This window comes from Pongo pygmaeus, chromosome 7, assembly GCF_028885625.2.
Source record: "Pongo pygmaeus isolate AG05252 chromosome 7, NHGRI_mPonPyg2-v2.0_pri, whole genome shotgun sequence".
NCBI classification, from domain to species: Eukaryota; Metazoa; Chordata; class Mammalia; order Primates; family Hominidae; genus Pongo; species Pongo pygmaeus.
In genome coordinates this window covers 30,883,695-30,908,878 of record NC_072380.2, presented here as the reverse complement: position 1 = coordinate 30,908,878, position 25,184 = coordinate 30,883,695, and the positions used below count along the sequence as shown (strand labels likewise).

At 43.9% G+C, this 25,184-nt stretch overlaps 1 protein-coding gene across 9 annotated transcripts; it reads right to left on the bottom strand.

Annotated features, from left to right (window-relative positions):
- Window positions 1–1,251: 1,251 nt before the first annotated feature.
- Window positions 1,252–25,184, bottom strand: UBXN8 (UBX domain protein 8). 9 transcript variants are annotated; one of them, XM_054497934.2, is made up of 8 exons: window positions 24,087–25,184; window positions 16,817–16,939; window positions 15,232–15,302; window positions 13,553–13,675; window positions 11,455–11,577; window positions 7,815–7,853; window positions 5,410–5,484; window positions 1,252–2,032 (listed from the first exon to the last, which is right to left on the bottom strand). In XM_054497934.2, exons 1-8 carry the CDS (start codon window positions 24,172–24,174, stop codon window positions 1,865–1,867), a joined length of 810 nt encoding a protein of 269 aa, XP_054353909.2. In that variant the 5' UTR covers window positions 24,175–25,184; the 3' UTR covers window positions 1,252–1,864. The 9 variants fall into 9 exon arrangements, with proteins under 9 accessions (XP_054353909.2, XP_054353911.2, XP_063524680.1 ...); XM_054497936.2 differs by having other exon boundaries at window positions 15,232–15,299; XM_063668610.1 differs by lacking the exon at window positions 24,087–25,184 and adding an exon at window positions 23,904–24,075 and having other exon boundaries at window positions 15,232–15,299.

The window sequence follows — 25,184 nt, the reverse complement described above, 5'->3', positions numbered from 1 at the left end:
TGTTTATTTTCAAAGAAGTATTAAGTATCTAACATACAGTAGGTACTTCTGGGGGCAAAAAAAGATAGTCCCTGCCTTTGAGGAATTGCCTATTGAGAAAACAAGACATAGCTATAATACAATGTGATAAATTCTACAGAAGGGTATAAAGGGAATGCCCAGGAGAGCCAGATGAGCAGACTTTTTTTTTTTTTTTTGAGACGGAGTCTCGCTCTGTAGCCAGGCTGGAGTGCAGCGGCGCGATCTAGGCTCAATGCAATCTCCGCCTCCTGGGTTACAAGCGATTCTTCTGCCTCAGGGTCCCGAGTAGCTGGGATTACAGGCGCACGCTGCCACTCCCAGCTAATTTTTGTATTTTCTTTTTTTTTTTTTTTTTGAGACAGAGTCTCGCTCTGTCGCCCAGGCTGGTGTATAGTGGCGCGATCTCGGCTCACTGCAAGCTCCGCCTCCCGGGTTCACGCCATTCTCCTGCCTCAGCCTCACAAGTAGCTGGGACTACAGGCGCCCGCCACCATGCCCGGCTAATTTTTTGTATTTTTAGTAGAGACGGGGTTTCACTGTGTTAGCCAGGATGGTCTCAATTTCCTGACCTCGTGATCTGCCCGCCTTGGCCTCCCAAAGTGCTGGGATTACAAGCGTGAGCCACTACGCCCAGCCAATTTTTGTATTTTTAGTAGAGATGGGGTTTCACCATGTTGGTCAGGCTGGTCTTGAACTTTTTTTTTTTTTTTTTTTTGAGACACAGTCTCACTCTGTCGCCATCTGGAGTGCAGTGGCATGATCTAAGCTCACTGAAACCTCTGCTGGCCGAGTTCAAGTGATTCTCCTGCCTCAGTCTCCCAAGTAGTTGGGAATTACAGGCGCCTGCTACTCAACCTGGCTAATTTTTGTATTTTTAGTAGAGATGAGATTTCACCATCTTGGCCAGGCTGGTGTTGAACTCCTGACCTTGTGATCCACCTGCCTTGGCCTCCCAAAGTGCTGGGATAATAGGCGTGAGCCACTGTGCCCGGCCTGGTCTCGATCTCTTGACCTCATGATCCGCCCGCCTTGGCCTCTCAAAGTGCTGGGATTACAGGTGTGAGCCACCACACCCGGCCTGAGCAGACTTAAAACAGAGCATGAGAAAAAAAAAGAGTGAGTAGAACAAAGTTAAAAGCCTTTTATAACCACACTTGGAGTCTGAACTTAGTGTTACAGTGCATGACTTTATCATTATAGGCTTATAAGCAGGAGAGGGAAATGATCAGATACAGTTTTAAAAATTCACCTTTATTTTAATGCTTTCATAGTTTTACTTTTTTAAATACTGATTCATTTGGAACTTTGTAACATTTAATACAAGGCAAAATTATATAAATCGCAAACATCAGTTAAGTAAACTGTAATGCATACCCAACAGAAAGAACTTTAAAGCCTCCAAGACCTTTGAAGCTTCTTCCAAGTTTTTAATTTCACAGAAATACAGCAGAATAAACATTCCTGCTTCTAAGACTTTGAAGAATTTGAATCATGAAATATTGTGTGGTAAGATGGATTGAAGAGGCAGAAAGCAAAGTTCTATGGGTTTGTTTTCTAACACTGAGAAATCATGTCAGCTGGGAAAAAATACCAATTACTGAGTGCCTTACTGCATACATTTCTACCTCATTCTCATTTGTTACACTGTAAAATGGTACAGTCCACAGATTATTATATGCAGAAAGCAATCCTTTTCTAATCCTATTCCCATGGATATCAATGTTCAAAGTTTACTGCCATGAGCTCAATCAAGGTATGGTGTGATTTGAAAGTGAAGCCTTTATTGTGCCAGAAGGTCATGGCATGACTGACTGCATGCAAACAGGGAGCTTGCCCTTCTTTCCTAGTTGGTCTGCTCCTTCTCCTCCAGGATGAGTACAGTGTCCACAGTTATTCCTATGTCCTCCAGCGACTGGCCTCCCTCCACTGCCAGAGGCCGTCTGGGAAAGGAAGTAGAAAGGCTGTATAGAGATGTGTGGTACCCAATTCTCGTCATCCAGTCAAATAAGACCTAGAAGATGAAAAGCTTGGCTTAGTCATTATCAAATACTTACACACCGTGTCCCTTTAGACCACCATAACATTTTATAATTTTGTCAATGTAAAATCATATCCCTAGGAGTAATGAGACAGAATTTTCATACCTTTCAAAGAAACTTTCTAGAACTTAAAGGAAAATAGCTTGCCATGAGTTTAGAGCTAGGAATATTCTTTTTTTTTTTTTTGAGATGGGAGTCTCGCTCTGTCACCCAGGCTGGAGTGCGATGGCACAATCTCGGCTCACTGAAACCTTCACCACCTGGGTTTAAGCGATTCTCCTGCCTCAGCCTCCAGAGTAGCTTGGATTTTACAGGTGCCCACTACCATGCCCAGCTAATTTTTGTATTTTTAGTAGAGACGGGGTTCCACCATGTTGGCCACGCTGGTCTTGAACTCCTGACCTCAAGTGTTCTGCCTGCCTGGGCCTCCCGAAGTGCTGGGATTACGGCTGTGAGCCACTGCGCCCAGCCAAAAATTAGCCAGGCATGGTGGCGGGCACCTGTAATCTCAGGCCCTCAGGAGGCTGAGGAGGGAGAATAATTTGAACCCAGGAGGCGGAGGTTGCAGTGAGCCAAGATCCCACCACTGCACTCCAGCCTGGGTGACTGAGCAAGACTCAGTCTCAAAACTATATATATATGTGTGTGTGTGTGTATATATATGTGTGTGTGTGTATACATACATACATACATATATATATATATATATATATATATATATATATATAAATTTTTTTCCCCAAACATATAATGGCACAGAAGTTTGAAACCAGCCTGGGTAACATGGCGAAACCCAGTCTCTACAAAAAATACAAAAATTAGCCAGGCCTGGTGGTGCATGCCTGTAATCCCAGCTACTCAGGAGGCTGAGGTGCAAGGATCACCTGAGCCCAGGAAGGTTGAGGTTTCGGTGAGCTGTGATTGCACCACTGTGCTTCAGCCTTGGTGACAGAGTGAGAACCAATCTCACAAAAATAAATAACAATAATGGTAAATTATCTGTCAGGAACACTGATCCTATTTACATTCACATTAACAAGTTACGATGGCCGAGCACAGTGGCTCACACCTGTAATCCCAGCACTTTGGAAGGACGAGGTAGGAGAATCATTTGAGCCCAGGAGTTCAAGATTGGCCTGGTCAGCATAGTGAGACCTGTTCTATTTTTTAAAAAAATAAAAAATATTAAAGGTTTTGTTTTGTTTTGTTTTTTGTGATGGAGTCTTGCTGTTTCTCAGACTGGAGTGCAGTGGCACGATCTTGGCTCACTGCAACCTCTGCCTCCTGGGTTCAAGCGATTCTCCTGCCTCAGCCTCCCGAATAGCTGGGACTACAGGCACGCACCACCATGTCCGGCTAATTTTTGTATTTTAAGTAGAGACAAGGTTTCACCATTTTGGCCAGGATGGTCTTGATCTCTTGACCTCGTGATCTGCTTGCCTCAGCCTCCCAAAGTGCTGGGATTACAGGTGTGAGCCATGGTACCCGGCCAAAAAACTATTAAAGTTTTAAGAATCCCTGTTTTCCCAACACATTTGCCAAATCTGAGTACGATTTCTATTTAATCTTTGACACTCTAGTTAAGTAGAAAATACTGTTTCATTTTATTTGTATTTCATTGATTCTATGTGAGACCAAACATTTTTTTCATATATTTATCACTGACTCTTCTTCAGGAAATCGTGATATTCATGTGTTTCTTTCCCTGCCAGTCTACTGAGGTGTTCATCTCTTCCTTGATTTAAGTTCCTTATAAAAAATAACTATCATACATAAATAGTAAAATGGGCTGGTCGTGGTGGGTCACGCCTGTAATCCCAACACTTGGGTAGGCCAAGGTGGGCCTACCACTTGAGCCCAGGAGTTTGAGACCAGCCTGGCCAACATGGTAAAACCCCATCTCTACTAAAAATAAAAAATTAGCCAGGAACGGTGGAGCATGCCTCTGGTCCCAGCTACTCAGGAGGCTGAGGCACAAGAACTGCTTGAGATCAGGAGATGGAAGTTGCAGTGAGCAGAGATCACACCACTCCATTCCAACCTGGGTGACAGAACAAGATTCTGTCTCAAAAAAAAAAAAAAAAAAAAAAAAAAAATTCTAAACTTTATGAACAGTTCCTTTATGGAATTTTAAATTTTTTTTTTTTTTTGAGATGGAGTCTCACTTTGTCACCCAGGCTGGAGTGCAGTGGCATGATCTCAGCTCATTACAAGCTCTGCCTCCTGGGTTCATGCCATTCTCCTGCCTCAGCCTCCCCAGTAGCTGGGACTACAGGCGCTTGCCACCACGCCTGGCTAATTTTTTTGTATTTTTAGTAGAGACGGGGTTTCACCATGTTAAGATGGTTTCGATCTCCTGACCTCATGATCCACCCACCTCAGCCTCCCAAAGTGCTGGGATTACAAGCATGAGCCACCGCACCTGGCCGGAATTTTTATGTAGTCAAATCCAGTATTTTCCATTACGGTTTACAGCATTCTTGTCACTGAAGGTTAAATACAACAAACAGGACAGAATATTATTTACATATATTTTTAATGCACATATAATTATATGTTTAAATGTACTTAGAGATGGAAATATACCAAAATGTTAGTAACTGGTTTTGGCATGAGACTACAGATCAAATTTTTTTCTCTCTCTACTTTTCCATGTTTTCCAAATTATCACTAACAACCACAGTATTGTTTTTATTATTTATTATTTTTGAGACAGAATCTTGCTCTGTCACCCAGGCTGGAGTGCGGTGGCACGATCTCGGCTCATTGCAACCTCTGCCTGCCAGGTTCAAGTGATTCTCCCACCTCAGCCTCCCGAGTAGGTGGGATTACAGGGGTCCGCCACCATGCCCAGCTAATTTTCTTATTTTTACTAGAGATGGGGTTTAACCATGTTGGCCAGGCTGGTCTCGAACTCCTGACCTCAAGTGATCTGCCCACCTTGGTCTCCCAAAGTGTTGGGATTACAGACCTGAGTCACTGCACCCAGCCCACAGTATTGTTTTTAAAAGAAAAAAAAGTCTAAAGTTAATAGTGGCTACTTCCTAAGGATTTAAAAGCATCTTGCCCATCAAATTATGAAAATGTAATGAAAGCAAACAACAAAGGAAAAATACACCAAAGGGAAAGAATGAGTAAAATGTGAATGCAGAGATCACAACTCAGAGACATCCGGCAGGCATGCCTAGTTAGCCAAATTTCTGCAATGTGGAGTACCTGGAAATGTCCTTTATCCATACCTGATGGGAGGTGCAGATGACAGTGTGATCACACCTTCCCCACGGCATGTGAATAAACTACTGCCAAATTCAACAAAGATATTTCTCAAAATGTGAATTCCTTCACTTACCTGTGAGCCGTAGGACTTCAAAAACCTTCTCCTCAGGACGTTCCCACTGGGACATCGGAGAGCAACAGTAACTACCTAAGGAAGAAAGATTCACATAAGAACTCCGATCCATTGCTCTTTGCAATTCCTTTCATTCCATAAAACAGCTAAGCAGCTAAAAAGGACTTAGATGCTGCTTTGCTAATTATTAAAAGACATAGGTAGGGCATGGTGGTGGCTCACGCCTGTAATCCCAGGACTTTGGGAGGCTGAGACAGGCAGACCACTTGAGGCCAGGAGTTTGAGACACCTGCCGCCACAAAAAACAGAAAAATTAGCTAGATGTGGTGGTGCATGCCTCTAGTCCCAGCTACTTGGGAAGCTGAAGTGGGAGAACAGCCTGAGCCCAGGGAATCTGAGGCAGCAGTAAGCTGTGATCACACCACTGCACCCCAGCCCGGATGACAGAGCAAGACTCTGTTTAAAAAAAAAAGACATTATAAAATGAAAAGATGACAAATTAGTGTTTATTTTTCACCTGTCAAGAAACCCTTTATGACTAATATGATCATTAACTGTGCTGGGAGTTATATGGGTATCATATTATGCATAACTGGTGATTTTAGAGCAGCACCCCTCCCTCTCAGGAAAGCTATGTTAGAAAATATTTCCAATCAGGCCAGGTGCGGTGGCTCAGGCCTGTAATCCCAGCACTTTGGGAGGCCGAGGTGGGCGGATCACTTGAGGTCAGGAGTTCGAGACCAGCCTGGCCAACATGGTGAAACCCCATCTCTACTAAAAATACAAATATTAGCCAGGCATTGTGGCGCACACCTGCAGTCTTAGCTACTCAGGAGGCTGAGGCAGGAGAATGGCTTGAACCTGGAAGCAGAGGTTTCAGAGAGCCCAGATCATGCCATTGCACTCCAGCTTGAGCAATACGGTGAGACTTGGTCTCAAAAGAAAAAAAAAAAAAACCTTTCCCATCAGGCACAGTGACTCACACCTATAATCCCACCACCTGGGGAGGCCAAGGTGAGAGGATCACTTGAGACCAGGAGTCGGACCAGCCTGGGCAACACAGTGAGACCCAATCTTTACCCAAAAAAATTCTTTTTTTAATTTAAAAATTAGTCAGGGCTGGTGGCATGTGCCTGCAGTTCTAGTTACTTGGGACACTAAGGTAGGAGGATCACTTGAGCCTGAGAGGTTGAAGATGCAGTCAGCTATGATCATGCCAAGGCACTCCAGCCTATGAGACACAGCAAAAGCCCGTCTCTTAAAAAAAAAAAAAGGTTTCCAAGGAGTATAACTGTTGCCGAGCCCCAAGAAGTTAGGTTCTCCTTCTGGATTTATTGCCCAAATGACTTAATGGCTTTCAAGACATGTTGTGTTCCCCATACATTAGGAAGTGTCTGTAAGTAGGGTGGCCAGTGACAGGAAGGCACCACGGACTATGACCCAGCAACTGGGAAGAAGGCAGCTTGACACAGAGTTGGGGATCAGTCCCAGCCCAGCCCCCAACAGCAAACCACCCCTAAATTAAAACATCTACAAAGTAGTTGCCCTCCTCATTTTCTCCTTTGAAAAGGAGAACTGCAATTTGAAGTCATTTGCCTAGTTTTTTTTCCTTTTTTTTTCCTTTTTATAGTGACAGGGTCTCACTATGTTGCCCAGGCTGGTCTTGAATTCCTAAGCTGAAGCAATCCTCCCCTCTCGGCCTCCCAAAGTGCTGGGACATATGCCTATTTTGATTGTTTTAGTAAGCAACGCATTTTCTGACCTAAAGTTCTGGAAAAGCCCACATGTGTCCTATGCCTGAGGCAGTAGGTGGGTGTAATCCCAGCACTTTGGGAGGTCAAGACAGGCAGATCACCTGAGGTCAGGAGTTCCAGGCCAGCCTGGCCAACATGGTAAAACCCCATCTCTACTAAAAATACAAAAACTAGCCCGATGTGGTGGCAGATGCCTGTAATCCCAGCTACTTGGGAGGCTGAGGCAGGAGAATCACTTGAACTCAGGAGGCGGAGGTTGCAGTGAGCTGAGATCATGCCATTGCACTCCAGCCTGGGTAACAAGAGTGAGACTTCATCTCAAAAAAAAAAAAAAGACAACTCAGCAGACAGCAGGCTTGCAAAATACGACTCATGTTCAGGACTTTGATACTACACTACATTCCAAATAAGACCCAGCTACCCAGGAGGCTGAGGTGGGTGGATCACTTGAGCCCAGGAGTTCAAGGCCAGCCTAGGCAATATAGTGAGACCCTGTCTCTATGTTCTAAAAAAGACCTAGTTACAGTATAATCACATGAACACTTATGCTATCATTTCTTTCTAAACCCAAGTTTAGATAAGACATATTTAATGGATGTTAGCAAAGAAAATAGAAATAAGTTTAATTTTCGAAGAGAAAAATAGACTCACTTCTGCTGTTTGAGAAGGTTCTTCAGGTAAATCAGGAATCTAAAGAAAAGTATTGGTAAGAGGAATGTAAACATTTTCAAGAAGCAAACAAAAGTGTCAATGAGAAGAGTTCCTCTCAATGCAGAGTTTAGACAAACATCTAAGCTTACTTAAATCTTTTCTTTATACATCTATAAAGAGTTTATAATGAAAATAGCTCAATTAATAAACATTTTTGGGCAAGTGTGCTAAAAATTAATCATAATAGGATTTGAGATAATAGCTCCCAATCCATACATTCTTAAAGGATTTTGTTTCTATTATGTTCCAAAATATTACTAATATATAAAAATGTACTATGTAAAAAAGCAAGCCAGATGCAGTGGCTCATGTCCGTAATCCCAGCAACTCAGGAGGCTGAGGCAGGAGGATCACTTGAGCTCAGAAGTTCAAGGCCAACCATTGCAGCAAAGCAAGACCCTGTCACTTAAAATATACATATATATGATTGTGTATGCATATTCACATACATATACATAAAAACAGGATAAATAGTAACATGAATCAGCTGGGCGCAGTGGCGCATGCCTGTAATCCCAACACATTGGGAGGCTGAGGCAGGTGGATCACTTGAGGTCAAGAGTTCATGATCAGCGTGGCTAACATGGTGAAACCCCGTCTCTACAAAAATACAAAAATTATCCAGGCGTGATGGTGGGTGCCTATAATCCCAGCTACTCAGGAGGCTGAGGCAGGAAAATCGCTTGGAACCCACGAAGCAGAGGTTGCAGTGAGCTGAGGTTGTGCCACTGCACTCTGGCCTGGGTGACAGAGCAAGCCTCCATCTTAAAAAGAAAAAAAAAAATTCAATAAGACCCCAAAATTATTTTGCTTCAAACATATACACATTTTATTTATTTATTTTTCTGAGACGGAGCCTCACTCTGTCACCCAGGCTGGAGTGCAGTGGCACGATCTTGGCTCACTGCAAGCTCTGCCTCCTGGGTTCACGCCATTCTCCTGTCTCAGCCTCCTGAGTAGCTGGGACTACAGGCGCCCGCCACCATGCCCGGCTAATTTTTTGTATTTTTAGTAGAGATGGGGTTTCACCGTGTTAGCCAGGATGGTCTCGACCTCCCGACCTTGTGATCTGCCCGCCTCCGCCTCCCAAAGTGCTGGGATTACTGGCGTGAGCCACCGCGCCCGGCCCATATACACATTTTAACATGAATATGGACTTTTTGTCACTCACACTCCCAGGTGACTGCCAGAAACCATTCACTTTGGTTGCTTTTGTCATTTACTCATGTTTCCCTATTTCCATTAATCTACTAAGAATCCAGATATTGGGCTGGGTGTGGTGGCTCATGCCTGTAATCCCAGCACTTTCGGGGGCTGAGGCAGGCAGATCACCTGAGGTCGGGAGTTTGAGACCAGCCTGGCCAACATGGTGATACCCCATCTCTACTAAAAATACAAAAATGAGCAAGGCATGGTGGCGCACACCTGTAATCCTGCTACTCAGGAGGTTGAGGCACGAGAATCTCTTGAACCCAGGAGGCAGAGATTGCAGTGAGCCATGACTGCGCCACTGCACTCCAGCCTGGGTGACAGAGTGAGGCTCTGTCTCAAGAAAATAAAAATAAAATAATCCAGATATTTAGACCATTTTCTTTCATTAAAACATTTGTTACCAATGACTTCATCTCCAGGAACTCTCTTTATTAATACCATAGAGTATATTTTATAACATTTAATCTAACCTTATTTGCATTTACTAAATAACTCATTTGTTTTCTTTGGTATCAAAAGCATATGTGACTGTCAATAAAATCTGCCATCAGCATAAGATAGTGTCATTAACAAAACACAAATGTGAATTTTTAATCAGTCCATTTAGTTCATATCGATCTTTTTCAAAGGTCAGTGATAGTTCAATAATCTGATTCCCCTGCTCAATCTCCACTATGGGACCAGGAAATCTCAGATTGAGAAGCAATATCTTAGAAACTATTTTCAGGGAATAGACAGTCTCCCAGCTTTCCCTAAGGGCCGGTAAAAATGGATTTCTTATTTCTAATCTTTCCAGCTCCAATTGGAATTAAGTTAGGGATTGAAGATTTGAATGAACAACATGTATAATAAACCTGGGCACTAATCCAAAGTGACTGATTGCTAATCTATTCTCTAGAAGGGCCAATAAGGAAAATTATACACTCGTGTTAATAACAGCTATTAGCCACTCACAAGACAGGGCTTGATAATGTTCTTAAGTTAATAGGAATGCTTCCCTTTGTAAGCATTATATTTTTCATTTTTACATAATCAAATTCCTTAAAAAGAATTGAGTATTTTCGGCCGGGCACAGTGGCTCACGCCTGTAATCCCAACACTTTAGGAGGCCGAGGCAGGCGGATCACGTGGTCAGGAGATCGAGACCATCCTGGCTAACATGGTGAAACCCCGTCTCCACTAAAAATACAAAAAAATTAGCCGGGTGCGATGGCGGGCGCCTGTAGTCCCAGCTACTTGGGAGGCTGAGGCAGGAGAATGGTGAGAATGGTGTGAACCCAGGAGGTGGAGCCTGCAGTGAGCCTAGATTGCGCCACTGTACTCCAGTCTGGGCGACAGAGTGAGACTCTGTCTCAAAAAAAAAAAAAAAGAAAGAAAAAATGTCAATTTTTTTTTTCTGAGACAGAGTTTCACTCTGTCGCCCAGGCTGGAGTGCAGTGGCGCAATCTAGGCTCACTGCAACCTCCACCCCGCTGGGTTCAAGAAATTCTCCTGCTTCAGCCTCCTGAGTAGCTGGGATTACAGGCGCCTGCCACTGCACCCGGCTAATTTTTGTATTTTTAGTAGAGATGGGATTTTACCATCTTAGCCAGGCTGGTCTTGAACTCATGACCTCGTGATCCATCCACCTCGGCTTCCCAAACTGCTGGGATTACAGGCATGAGCCACCACGCCCAGCCCTTTTTGTTTTTTGTTTTTGAGACAGAGTTTCACTATTGTTGTCCAGGCTGGAGTGCAATGGTGCAATTTTGGCTCACTGCAACCTCCACCTCCCAGGTTCAAGCGATTCTCCTGTCTCAGCCTCCTCAGTAGCTGGGATTACAGGTGCCTGCCACCATGCCCAGCTAATTTTTTTGTATTTTTAGTAGAGATGGGGTTTCATCATGTTGGCCAGGCTGGTCTTGAACTCCTGACCTCAGGTGATCTGCCTGCCTTGGTATCCCAAAGTGCTGGGATTACAGGTGTGAGCCACCGTGCCTGGCTAAGAATTGAGTATTTTCTAAACCTATTATCATTTGTCTTTATTGCTTCCAAGTTGGATTCAGAATATTACTAATATTGAACAGGGAAAATTCTTTTTTTTTTTTTTTTTTTTTTTAAATGGAGATGGGGTTTCACCATGTTGGCCAGGCTGGTCTCAAACTCCTGGCCTCAACCTCCATCGGCCTCGGCCTCCCAAAGTGTTGGGATTACAGGTATCAGCCACTGCGCCCAGCCTATTCTTGGGTGATCACTTTGTAAGGCAGTGGGAAGACACCATCTGGATGAAAGGCCAGGCCTGATCTTCACCCACTACACCACCTCACCCAGAGTTCAATACTCCTACTGCACACAGACACAATTCAGTGAGAGGCATGAAGTAATTTACCTCATTGCACATGGGCTGTTCAGCAGGAGATGGAAATTCAGTTAAAGGTTTAGGCAAGTTCTGGCTCTTTGCTGCTTCTCTGTTTGGTGTTTCCAAAGATGTCTGACTTGTACCTTCATCACCCTGGTCAAACACAACAGACAATTTCTAAAGAGATGTTTTCTATCAACTTTATTCTATTCACAATTGTTTTTCCTTTTTCCTTTTTTTTACCCTGATGGCATATCAGTAGAAAAATATTAGCAAGCCATTATGAGACCCAAAAAATTAAAGCATTATCTCCGTGGACAAGAAAACACGAGGCTTGAGCCGGGTGCTGTGGCTCACACCTGTAATCCCAGCACTTTGGGAGACTGAGGAGGGCAGATCACCTGAAGTCAGGAGTTCAAGACCAGCCTGGCTAACACAGTGAAACCCAATCTCTACTAAAAAAATGCAAAAATTGGCCGGGTACGGTGGCTCACGCCTGTAATCCCAGCATTTCAGAACGCCGAGGTGGGCAGATCACTGGAGGTGAGGAGTTAGAGACCAGCCTGGCCAACATGGTGAAATCCCATCTCTACTAAAAAAACATACAAAAATTAGCCGGGCGTGGTGGCAGGTACCTGTAATCCCAGCTACGTGGGAGACTGAGGCAGGAAAATTGCTTGAGCCTAGGAGGCGGAGGTTGCAGTAAGCTGAGATCGCACCACTGCACTCCAGCCTGGGCGATGGAGAGAGACTCTGTCTCAAAAACAAAAATTAGCTGAGGCAGAAGAATTGCTTGAACCTGAGAGGCAGAGGTTGCACTGAGCTGAGATGGTGCCACTACACTCCAGCTTGGGTGACAGAGTGAGACTCGGCCTCAAAAAAAAAAAGAAAACTTAAAATTGTAAACTTCTATAGAAACTGACAAAATTCATATTCAACGCTGAAGGAAAACATAACCAAAGTTTAATTTGACTTAAAAATCAGAATATATAATATATAATAACATCTATAACATGAGCTTAATACCTTGGAGATCTTGACTTGAGGAAAGATCAGAATGTTCTTGTCCTCATATAAGACAATAGCAATTTATTTGACAGTTTTAAAGACTATCTTATGTCACAGTCAGTCTTTTTTTTTTTTTTTGGAGAAAAGGTCTTGCTCTGTCTCCCAGGCTAGAGTGCAGTGGTGCAGTCACGGCTCACTGCAGCCTCTTGACCTCCTGGGCTCAAGTGATCCTCCTGCCTCAACCTCCCAAGTAGCTGAGACTATAGTCACACTCTATCACGTCTGGCTAATTTTTAATTTTTTTTTGTAGAGACAGGGTCTTCCTATGTTGCCCAGGCTGGTCTCAAACTCCTGGTCTCAAGCAATCTGCCTGCCTCATCCTCCCAAATTACTGGGATTACAGGCATGAGCCACCACAACAGCTTTTTAAGGAACCAAGTTATATGCTCTTTAGGCACCAAAAACCACTTAACCAGCCAGGTGCAGTCCATGGTAGGGTGCACCTATAGTCCCAGCTACTTAAGAAGCTGAGGCAGGAGGATCCCTTGAGCCCTGGAGTTTGAGGCTGCAGTGAGCTATGATCGTGCCACTGCACCCCAGTCAGGGCAACAGAGAGAGACTGTCTTTTAAAAACAAAGACCAGCTGGGCGCAGTGGCTCACACCTGGAATCCCAGCACTTTGGGAGGCTGAGGAGGGCGGATCACGACGTCAGGAGATTGAGACCATCCTGGCTAACATGGTGAAACCCCGTCTCTACTAAAAATACAAAAAATTAGCTGGGCATGGTGGCGGGCGCCTGTAGTCCCAGCTACTTGGGAGGCTGAGGCAGGAGAATGGCGTGAACCTGGGAGGCAGAGTTGGCAGTGAGCCAAGATTGTGCCACTGAACTCCAGCCTAGGGGAACAGAGCAAGACTCCATCTCAAAAAAAAAAAAAAAAAAAAAAAAAGACCAACCCCTTAACCATGTGATAAACAAGTATGCTGAACAAAAACTGATATACAATCATTATCAATAAAAACTCCTAAAAGCAGACTAACATCATTTTCAATTAAAAATCAATCACATAATAGGAAACATAGTAAGAGGATTCAAAATATAAAATGAGAATATTTTCCAACCCCAAGTTTGTGCCCACTGCTTAATTTCCAAGCTTCACCCGTCATTTGATAAAAGCGCTCCTCCAGTTTTCTCAATTTCATTTCCTGGTGAGGTTTTAAAACGTTCTCTATGTATCTGCTGGCCTGTTCAAAACAACAAATTAAGTGTTGTTACTATACATTAATGTTCCTAAAAATGTACGCTGTCTATAGAGTTGTAAATAAGAACCAAGTAAGAGCCCTGCTGGCTGAACAGAGCCACTGCCACCCTGTTTCGCTGCTTGGTTGTGGGGAGGCTCGTGCCGACAGCTGGACAGCAAGCTGGACAGACATTTGTTTTTGACCCGCCTGATTATGAAAGTTATCAACCAGGTTGTGGTTTTCATGCTGGGAACAATCCCATTTCCTGAGAGAACGGGAGGATCTACTTTTCCTATCCTGATTCAAATTGAATGTCGATATGGCAACTCCGAGGATTTGTCACAAATGGGAAACCAAGTGCCATCTTCAGAATTTCAGGTCTTAAATCTGGAGAGGGAAGCCAACATCCTTTGTTTTTGTTTTTTGTTTTGAGATGGAGTTTCACTCTGTCACCCAGGATGGAGTGCAGTGGTGCAGTCTCCACTCACTGCCATCTCTGGCTCCTGGGTTCAAGTGATTCTCCTGCCTCAGTCTCCCAAGTAGCTGGGACTACAGGTGCCCACCACCACGCCCAGCTAATATTTGTATTTTTAGTAGAGACGGAGTTTCACCTTGGTGGCCAGGATAGTCTCAATCTCTTGACCTCGTGATCCACCCGTCTCAGCCTCTCAAAGTGCTGGGATTACAGGCGTGCGCCACCACACCTGGCCCAAAATTTTTTAAAAATTAGCTGAGCTTAGTGGTGTGTGTGTGCCTGTAGTTCCAGCTACCCAGGAAGCTGAGGCAGGAAGATCCCATGAACCCAGGAATTTGAGGCGACAGTGAGGTATGGTTGTACCACTCCACCCCAGCCTAGGCAACAGAGAGAGGCCCAGTCTCAAAAAAAAAAAAAAGTGGCATATCTATTCAATGGAATATTATTCATCCACAATAGGTAAATCCGTACCAACAGAAAGCAGACTGGTGGTTTCCAGAGGATGGGATGAGGGCAGAGTGGGGAGTGACTGTTTAAAGAGTATACGGTTTTCTTTACGGGAGATGGAACAGAGGTGGTAGTTGTACAACGTTGTGAATGTACTAAATGTCACTGAACAGCGTGGTCAATTTTGGCTGGGCATGGTGGCTCATGCCTGTAATCCCAGCATTTTGGGAGACTGAGGCAGGCGGATCACCTGAGGTCAGGAATTTAAGACCAGCCTGGCCAACATGGCGAAACCATATCTCTACTCAAAATACAAAAATTAGCTTGGTGTGGTGGTGCGTGCCTGTAATCCCAGCTACTCGGGAGGTGGAGGCAGAAGAATCGCTTGAACCTGGGAAGCGGAGACTGCAGTGAGCCGAGATTTCACCTCTGCATTCCAGGCTAGGTGACAGAGCGAGACTCCATTTTGAAAATAAATAAGTAAAATAAAATGGTCAATTTTATGTCACGTGAATTTGACCTCATTATATTTTTTTTAAATCTTAGCACAAAAACAGAAGCAACAGACCTTAATTTTAATTGCCTCAGAGATTTTTGTATTTCTCTACGCATAAAGTCTCTAAAAATTCTGCCTTACCTTCTCTCTTTGTGCCTCTTGTTGTTTTTTTCTCACAAGTTTTTGTCTTTTCTCGTTCTTTTCTTCTTCTTCTAAGACATCAAAACATAAAAGTGCTTTGTACTTCCCAAGTATCTCATTTGAAGTATATATAACCAACCAAATAATGTATCAAAAGAAAGAAAAAAATCTAAAGTCTGTGGTTGGGAGACCCTAACACATCACATTTTCATTTATGTTTGGGTTGAACAGTATAACCTTTTAGAATTATGGTTTTATTCATAGTTAATTTGAAAGGGCTATACGTTAAATACTGGTCACTTTCCTTTTATTTACTTACATTTAAATAAACAGTGAAACAAAACACAATGTACCAAATTCACTAATGACAAGCTTCTTCCTAGTAGCATAGAAAATGTGTAGTTTTTGGTTTTAAGATTCACCTATTCTGAGGCTAAGTACAATATTATTTTAAAAGGCTTCTAGGACTCACAAACTTTTGCTTATCAGAAATGAAACAGGCTGGGTGAAGTGGGTCAAGCCTGTAATCCCAGCATTTTGGGCGACTGAGGCAGGTGGATCACTTGAGCTCAGGAGCTAGAGACCAGCCTGGGCAACATGGCGAAATCCCACCTCTACAAAAACTACAAAAATTAGCCGGGTGCAGTGGTACACACCTGTAGTCCCAACTACTCAGAAGCTGAGGCGAGAGGATCACTCGAGCCTGAGAGGAGGAGGTTGCAGTGAGCCAAGCACGCCACTGCATTCCAGCCTGAGTGACAGAGTGAGATTCTGTCTCAAATTAAAAAACTAAAAACAAGCATGATTTCCTAAAATTAAAAACATTTACATATAAAAGACAAAGGTGCCTAAGTAAAAACTGCTAGAATGGAATAAAAAATTAGGATGAAAAGCCTTTCAAGATTAATGGTAGATTGGCCAGGTGTGGTGTCTCACGCCTGTGATCCCAACACATCGGGAGGCCGAGGCGGGCGGATCACGAGATGAAGAGATCGAGACCATCCTGGTAAACATGGTGAAACCCTGTCTCTAAAAAAATACAAAAATTAGCTGGCATGGTGGTGCACGCCTGTAGTCCCAGCTACTCGGGAGGCTGAGGCAGGAGAATCGCTTGAACCCAGGAGGTGGAGGTTGCAGTGAGCCAAGATCGCGCCACTGCACTCCAGCTGGTGACAGAGCAAGACTCCGTCTCAAAAAAAGAAAAAAAAAGATTAATGGTAGATACATTCACTCTGTAGAACAGCTCATAAACTGTAGGTATCAAATGGCAGTTAAGCAGCACAAACACCCAATTTAAAATTAGGGAATTTACCATATAACAACTTAGAAATGATAGAGCTTTAAAACACATATATAAGAAAAATGTACAATTTCTCATAAAAATGTTGGGATATAGTCCATGCAAAACAATCATCACTAATTTTTAAAAACCAACACAAAAAATCATGACTAAAGTTGTACTGATTACTCTCCCTGAAACTACACATCACAAATTAATAGTAAAATGGCTCTTACTGTGCAAAGTTCTAGAATAAATAAATTTGAGTAGAATGGTATAAAAGGGTAGAATAAATAATAAACTTACCCTTCAGATAAACTTGGGAAGATTTAAATGAGTTAAGCCATGAGGTAGTCACAGAAATAATTAAAGTAAGAAGAGCAAGCAGTAACAAAATCCGGCCACAAAGCAAAAGAAAATCCTTGATTCCTGATAAAGGAAAAAAACTAAAATTAAAATTCAAAACTTTTTTTTAAGAGATGACGTCTCACTTGTTGACTAGGCTGGTCTCAAACTCCTGAGCTCACGTGATCCTCCTGCCTTGGCCTCCCAAAGTGCTAGGATTATAGGCATGACCCAACATGCCCAACCCAAAACATTTTTCTTGATACTCCTAATAAATTATGACACATTAGAAGATTATTTGTACTGGAAAAGTATAGTAGAAGTTATACAACTGTCTTATGATTTTGTTCATATATAGTCATCCCTCAGTATTCATGGGGTATTGGTTCCAGGACTCCTGAGTATACCAAAATCCACAGATGCTCAAGTCCCTGATATAAAATGGCACAGTGTTTGCATACAGTCTATGCTCCCACATACTTTAAATCATCTATAGATGACTCATATACTACCCAATACAACGTAAAGGCTCTATAAATAGTTGCTATACTTTATTGTTTATGGACTAACGACAGGGAAAAAAGCCTGTAGATGTTCGGGACAGACAGACAAACATCCATTTATCCATTTTTTTTCTGAATATTTTCTTTTCTTTCCTTCTTTTTTTAAGAGACATGGTGTTGCTCTTCTTTTTTTTTTTTTTTTTTTTCTTTTTTTTGAGACAGAGTCTCACTCTGTCGCCCAGGCTGGAGTGCAGCAGCATGATCTCAGCTCACTGCAAGCTCCGCCTCCCAGGTTCATGCCATTCTCCTGCTTCAGCCTCCCGAGTAGCTGGGACTACAGGTGCCTGCCACCACGCCTGGCTAATTTTTTGTATTTTTTAGTGGAGACGGGGTTTCACCATGTTAGCCAGGATGGTCCCGATCTCCTGACCTCGTGATCCACCTGCCTCGGCCTCCCAAAGTGCTGAGATTACAGGCGTGAGCCACCGTGCCCAGCCGACAGGGTGTTGTTCTTCTTGGTCTTGCTCTGCCACCCAGGCTGTTGGAGTGCAATGGTGAGAACACGGCTCACTGCAGCCTCAACCTCCTGAGGCTCAAGCGAGCCTCCTGCCTTAGTGCCCCCAAGTAGCTGGGACTACAGGCATGTACCACCACACCCGGCTAATTTTTGTATTTTTTGTAGAGATGGGGTCTCGTCATGTTGTCCAGGCTGGTCTTGAACTCCTGAACTCAGGCAATCTGCTCGCCTTGGCCTCCCAAGGTCCTGGGATTGTAGGCATGAGCCACCACACCCAGCCCTTTCTGAATAGTCTCAATCCACAGGTGCTTAAATCCTCGGATGTGGAACTCAGGGATACAGAGGGTTTACTGTATTCTCCTTTGGGCATTAAAAAACTCATGATGGTTGTCATTTCCAGAACAAATGTACAGAGCATAATTCTAGAATAAACACTATCTTGGGAATACAGTTATAATTAGAGCGATCAGCTACACTATATTATGAATATCAGTAATGTATAAGTTGTAGTTTCCCATATAGAGAAAATTACATAACTAGAAATAAAACTGAAAATATAATCGTGTTGGTCAGGCGTGGTGGCTCACACCTGTAATCCCAGCACTTTGGGAGGCTAAGGCGGGCAGATCAGAGGTCAGGAGATCCAGAACATCTTGGCTAACAGTGAAACCCTGTCTCTACTAAAAATACAAAAAATTAGCCAGGTGTGGTAGTGGGTACCTGTAGTCCCAGCTACTCGGGAGGCTGAGGCAGGAAAATGTCGAACCTGTGAGGCAGAGCTTGCAGTGTGCCAAGATCGTGCCATGGCACTACAGCCTGGGCGACAGAGCGAGACTCTGTCTCAAAAAAAAAAAAAAAAGGAAAAATAAAATATCGTGTCAAATTCTAGTTCTATGATAATCTCTGAAACACCAAATTCTTATTTCTCACAATTAAATTGTGCAACTGTGTGCTTCTTTATTTCTTGACATTTAGTCACTTGTAAGTAAAATTACAATTTACATGCTTGCGGAGGAAAAAGTAAAAATATAGTATTTGGTTTATTTATTTATTTATTTATTTTTTATTTTATTTTATTTTATTTTGAGATGGAGCCTCACTCTGTCGCTCAGGCTGGAGTGCAGTGGCGCAATCTTGGCTCACTGCAACCTCTGCCTCCTGGGTTCCAGCTGTTCTCCTGCCTCAGCCTCCTGGGTAGCTGGGACTACAGGCATGCACCACCATGCCTGGCTAGTTTTGTATTTTCAGTAGAGATGGGGTTTCACCATGCTGGACAGGCTGGTCTCGAACTCCTGACCTCAGGTGATCCGCTGGCCTCAGTCTCCCAAAGTGCTGGGATTACAGGCATGAGCCACTGCACCGAGCCAGTATTTGGTGTTATATTAAGAACCAAAGTGAAAATTATTTGAGCAGAAATCTAACTACCTACTTTGCATAATACAATTTAGCAAATGTTGAGGGACAGTGAACAAAGCTGGGTTAAAAATGATTTCCATCCTCTTGGAATTTTTACTCTTGTTTTGTGTTTTTAATTTTCAAAAGATAAATGGCAGAGATACAGAGGAATCCAACGTGATCAAGGCTGGTAATTAGTCAATTAACTAAAACTTAAAGAAGGAATCAGAAAAACACATATACAGGCCAGGCGAGATGGCTCATGCCTGTAATCCCAGCACTTTGGGAGGCCAAGGCGGGCGGATCTCCTGAGGTCAGGACTTCAAGACCAACCTGGCCAACATGGTGAAACCTCCATCTCTACCAAAATACAAAAATTAGCCAGGTATGATGGTGGGTGCCTGTAATCCCAGACACTTGGGAGGCTGAGGCAGGAGAATCACTTGAACCCGGGAGGTAGAGGATGCAGTGAGCAGAGATCATGCCATTGCACTCCAGCCTGGGTGACAGAGTGAAACTCTGTCTCAAAAAAAAGAAAAAAACATATATAGACTTAAATGTTTTATTTTAAACTGAAAACAGATGTATATTCTTGCCTTTTTTTTTTTTCCTTTCAGATGGAATCTCATTCTCTTGCCCAGGCTGGAGTGCAGCAGTTGATCACAGCTCACTGCAGCCATGACCTCCAGGGCTCAAACAGTCGTCCCATGTCAGCCTCCCAAACAGCTGGGACCACAGATGTGGGCCATCAGATAATATTATTTTTTTTTTCCAAATGATCCTCCTGTCTTGGCCTCCTTTCTTGGGCATGGTGGTGCATGCCTGTAGTCCCAGCTACTCGGGAGGCTGAGGCAGGAGAATCGCTTGAACTCAGAAGACGGAAGTTGCAGTGAGCTGAGACTGCACCACTGCGCTCCAGCCTGGGTGACAGAGTGAGACTCCGTCTCAAAAAAAAAAAGAAAAAAAATTTAGCTTAAGTACAAGTAAAATGTATTGACAATAAAGGTTTTTACACAGTAGAAAAAGACAAGGCTAGTTTTTCAATATATGTCTGAATATTAGTGCAGGCATAACCAGCCCTGCTGCTGGTATAAAGTATGATGTGTAAAACAGACTTAAATGCTGTTAAGAAATAATTATTGGAAGCTTACTATCAAGAATCCAAAGGTAGCAAAAAAAAAAAAAAAAAAGGAAAAAATATATATTAAAAAAAGAAAACTTGGCCTCCCAAAGTGCTGGGATTACAGGCATGAGCCACCTTGCTTGGCCTAATATTCTTTTAAAACCCTAAAACCCTAGCAATTTAAAGTTGCTTAGAGAAGAAGTATGACTTTAAAAAAAAAATCACAGCTCCTCCAACTTGGCAGTATTAACTGTTGATTCAGGTGTTATTCAATACAACACATAATTTAATCTATTTTATCTCTGGCCAATACAAAAGTAGTTTAATATCTAGAGTATTGGTATGTAAAGAAACCATTGAGGCCAGGCGCAGTGGCTCATGCCATAATCCCAGCACTTTGAGAGGCTGAGGTGGCTGGATCACTTGAACTCAGGAGTTTGTAACCAGCCTGGGCAACATGGTGAAACCTCGTCTCTACTAAAAATAGAAACATTAGTCAGGCATAGTGGTGCACACCAGTAATCTCAGCTACTTGGGAGGCTGAGGTAGGAGAATGGCTTGGACCTGGGAGGCGGAGGTTGCAGTGAGCAGAGATTGTGCCACTGCACTCCTGCCTGGACAACAGAGTAAGACTCTGTCTCAAAAAAAAAAAAAAAAAAAACCATTGAGGTGTGGGATTTATGTTCCATACTACTGCTGTTCGTTCTAACAGGCAATTTGCAAACATCACATGAGAATATGAAAGAACTATATTTGTGTGTATACCTTTAAAGAAAAAAAATTTTAAGTTTTTTGTTTTTGTTTTTGTTTTTTTTTTGAGATAGAATCTCACTCTGTTGCCAGGCTGGAGTGTAGTGGTGTGATCTCGGCTCACTGCAACCTCCGCCTCCCAGGTTCCAGCGATTCTCCTGCCTCAGCCTCCCAAGCAGCTGGGACTACAGGCGTGCGCCACCATGCTCCGCTAATTTTCGTATTTTTAGTAGAGACAGTGTTTCACCATGTTGGCCAGGATGGTCTCGATCTCTTGACCTCATGACTTGCCTGCCTCGGCCTCCCAGAGTGCTGGGATTTTTTTGTGTACTGAAACTATAGACCCCATAAGCAGTGTACTTCAACGTGAGGAACTGGCCTTAAAATATTTAGCTTAGTCAGGGCGCGGTGGCTCACGCCTGTAATCCCAGCACTTTGGGAGGCCAAGACAGGTGGATCACAAGGTCAGGAGTTGGAGACCAACCTGGCACAACATACTGAAACCCTGCCTCTACTAAAAATACAAAAAAATTAGTTGGGCATGGTGGCACATGCCTGTAGTCCCAGCTACTCAGGAGGCTGAGGCAGGAGAATCGCTTGAACCCAGAAGACGGAAGTTGCAGTGAGCTGAGACTGCACCACTGCACTCCAGCCTGAGTGACAGAGTGAGACTCTGTCTCAAAAATAAAAAAGAAAAAAAAATTTAGCTTAAGTACAAGTAAAATGTATTGACAATAAAGGTTTTTACACAGTAGAAAAAGACAAGGCTAGTTTTTCAATATATGTCTGAATATTAGTATAGGCATAACCAGCCCTGCTGCTGGTATAAAGTATGATGTGTAAAACACACTTAAATACTGTTAAGAAATAATTAGTGGAAGCTCACTATCAAGAATCCAAAGGTAGCAGGAAAAAAAAAAAGGAAAAAATATATATTAAAAAGAGAAAACTAAAAAGGGGAAACAATCCAAAGGAAACAATCATTTGTTCAGAATTCTGAGAAGGAAGCTAATTCCATGAAAATTTCAAGAACTAGATAAAGATGCTGCCAGGAGCCCAGGTGCAATTTCTAGAACCCTTGTCCCTAGTTCTATTAAACTAGACACTGGTAAGTGCTGGGAATACAAAAACAAATTCCATTTGGTCTCTGCCTTCAAGAAGCATATTTCTGGCTGGGCACGGTGGCTCACACTTATAATCCCAGCACTCTGGGTGGCCGAAGTGGGCGGATTCCTTGAGCCTAGGAGTTCCAGACCAGCCTGGGCAACATGGCAAAACCACATCTCTGCAAAAAATACAAAAAATTAGCACGGCATGGTGGTGTGGCGCCTGTATTCCTAGCTACTCAGAAGGCTGAGGTGGGAGGATCACTTGAGCCGGGAAGTCCAGGCTACAGTAAGCCATGACCGTGCCACTGCACTGCAGCCTGGGTGACTGAGCAAGACCTTGTCTCAAAAAATAATAAATGAGCAGAGTAGGGGTGGATGTTGAAAAAGACAAGGGAACAGGTGAATTGCGGAAATGCTGAGTGTGAATTCAACATTTCTGATCCTTTGGATAAAGGTCTTGTTATATTCCAACACAGCTTGAGTGAGTGAGAAGCTTCAGGAGAGTCTTTGTACTTTTTTTTAAAGCATTTTATTTTCATTTCTTATTGCACGCAACATTTCTAGGCATCTGACTCCTTGTGAGCAGGGAGAAAACGTGGAGAAAGAGAGGGAGTACACAACCAAGTTTCATTATGGTCTCTAACTTTAGAATTCACCTTAAAAAGGGAGACAGACATGTAAACTGATCACTGAAATGTCCAAAAATCAACTCATGATTCTCAGCATCTCCACTGTTTTTCTTTCCATTTTCCCTTTACCAGTAGCACTACCAAATACCTAGGTTTGCTCAGTCCCCCATGAGGCAGTCGTCCTTGAATCCTTCCTTTCCCTTGCCCCAAACATCAACCCATAAACAAAGCCTGTTGGTTGATCCTACTCCGTCAATATCCCAAATCTGTCTACATTTTATCTCCTCTGTTATTGTTCTAGTCCAAGCCATCACCACCACTTGTCAACTTCCAAAGCCTGATGTGCCTTACTGCTTCCACCATAGCTTCCGTCCAAAGCATTCTCCATACAGAATCGAGTGACCTTTTTAAAACCTTGGGGAAGTCACTTAACCTCCCTAAATTTCAGTTCCCTCAACTGTAAAATGGGGATTATAATAGTGCCTACCCTCCTCTGATTGCAGTGCAGATTAAATAAGATAATAACCAGCACCTGGTGTTTGGCTTATATTAGGTGTTCAATAAACGTCATTATCCTGAGCCAATTTCTCCTCCTCCTCCTCCCAACTCTCCATGATTCAGCCACAATGGCCTTCACCTTTTCCTCCAACATGTCACAATCTTTTTGCCTAAAATATTCCTCCCCTCCCCTATCCCTTCCCTGCCCCCACTGGCTTTTCACGGGCGTGGCCCCTTATTTAAACCTAGGGCCGGGCGCAGTGGCGCAGGCCTGTAATCCCAGCACTTTGAGAGGCGAGGCAGGAGGATCTCTTGAACCCAGGAGTTCGAGACCAGCCTGGGCAACATAGTGAGACCCTGTCTCTAAAAACAAAACAAAAAACTTCTCAGCCTAAATTCTCACAAGGCCTTCATCTTATCAACCTGTTTATTTCCTTTTGAGTGTTCGCCAGGATGCGAAAGCACTGTCTATGATTGCCCCTGTGCTCTTTGCCTCTACCCTTTTACACATAAAACCATCACACCTGGAGGGAAAAGGTTCCTCGAAGTGAAGTCGGCTCCGGAAGTGGGGGGACAGAGGCGATGCAGTCTGGGAGTTGTAGTCAAAGCTGCTCCGAAGCGACGCAGCCGAAGAGGCGGTCGTTCTATGCAACATTTTGTGAAAATTACCCAGCTGTGACTGTCGAAGGGAAAAAGTCAACACTTACCTATATCCGGGATCCCACGCCGGAGTTCCAGACACACAAGAGGGACAGCAGAGAGGAAGAAAATGCCAACAACCCCACGTGAAGCCATGGTGGCGGAAGCGCCTGGTCCAGGCGGAAAGCCCGCCCCTTCCGGCCGCGTTTTCCGGGGAGGAAGTGGAACTCTTCTTGCAGCGGGCCGGGTGGCAGAGGGTCAATAACGTCGTCAGTAACGACTGCCGCGTCGTTATTGAGGGGGAGCTAAGCCCCGTGTTTTTAACTTATAGCCTGCAGCCGTGTTTCAGAAGAAAGGCAAGTCGTCCCCCAAGTCACATAATGTCCAGAGGAGCCTGGACTCTAGAGTGGTGGCTCCCTGGAGGGTAGCAGGGCAGGGGCTGCCCTTTCGGTCTTTGCAGCGTCCGTGAGAAAGCGCTTTCCAGAGGGAAATGAAGCCGAAGAAAAAGCTGATGCTGTGAGGAGGCAGCCTGGCCCCCTCTGGCCTTGTGGCCGTAGAGGATGAATGTGGGCTATAGCACCTTCCTTATCTCCCTAACGGTGCTTGGTTCCTGGCCCCGTCCGCAGTCTCTGGTTCCGGCGGAAAGACAACTCGAAAGTGGGGCCTGGCTCCAAATACCTGCTCCACAACACGCACGTCCTAATGCCAGGTCCTGGAGACCCGCTACCCCTTGTTCCGCCCCTTGTCAGTTTTGCCTGCACGCGTTATTGTTAACCTTGACTTCATAGTTCTATGACCTCATTGCCATCCTATAACTCACCACTGTGCACTTCTCCCAAGCTACTGAGGTCCTCCCAATCTACAATATTTCGTACTTGGAAATTATCTTTCCTGGCCAGGCGCGGTGGCTCACGCCTGTAATCTCGGCGCTTTGGGAGGCCGAGGCGGGCGGATCACAAAGTCAGGAGTTCGAGATCAGCCTGGCAAATATGGTGAAACCCCGTCTCTACTAAAAATACAAAAATTAGCCGGGCGTGGTGGCGGTCGCCTGTAATTCCAGCTATTCGGGAGGCTGAGGCAGGAGAATTGCTTGAACCCGCATGCGGAGGTTGCTTTGAGCCGAGTTTGCACACTGCACTCCAGCCTGGGCGACAGAATGAGACTCC

What these genes read in the sequence shown, in the direction of transcription:
- UBXN8 (XM_054497934.2), bottom strand. Translation starts at nt 24,174, where the DNA reads ATGGCTTCACGTGGGGTTGTTGGCATTTTCTTCCTCTCTGCTGTCCCT. An exon ending in GCGTGGGATCCCGGATATAG is followed by an intron (nt 16,940 to 24,086) that starts GTAAGTGTTGAC and finishes TTCCTTTATCAG; the next exon opens with GAATCAAGGATTTTCTTTTG. An exon ending in GCAGTGGGCACAAACTTGGG is followed by an intron (nt 11,578 to 13,552) that starts GTTGGAAAATAT and finishes GTGTTTGACCAG; the next exon opens with GGTGATGAAGGTACAAGTCA.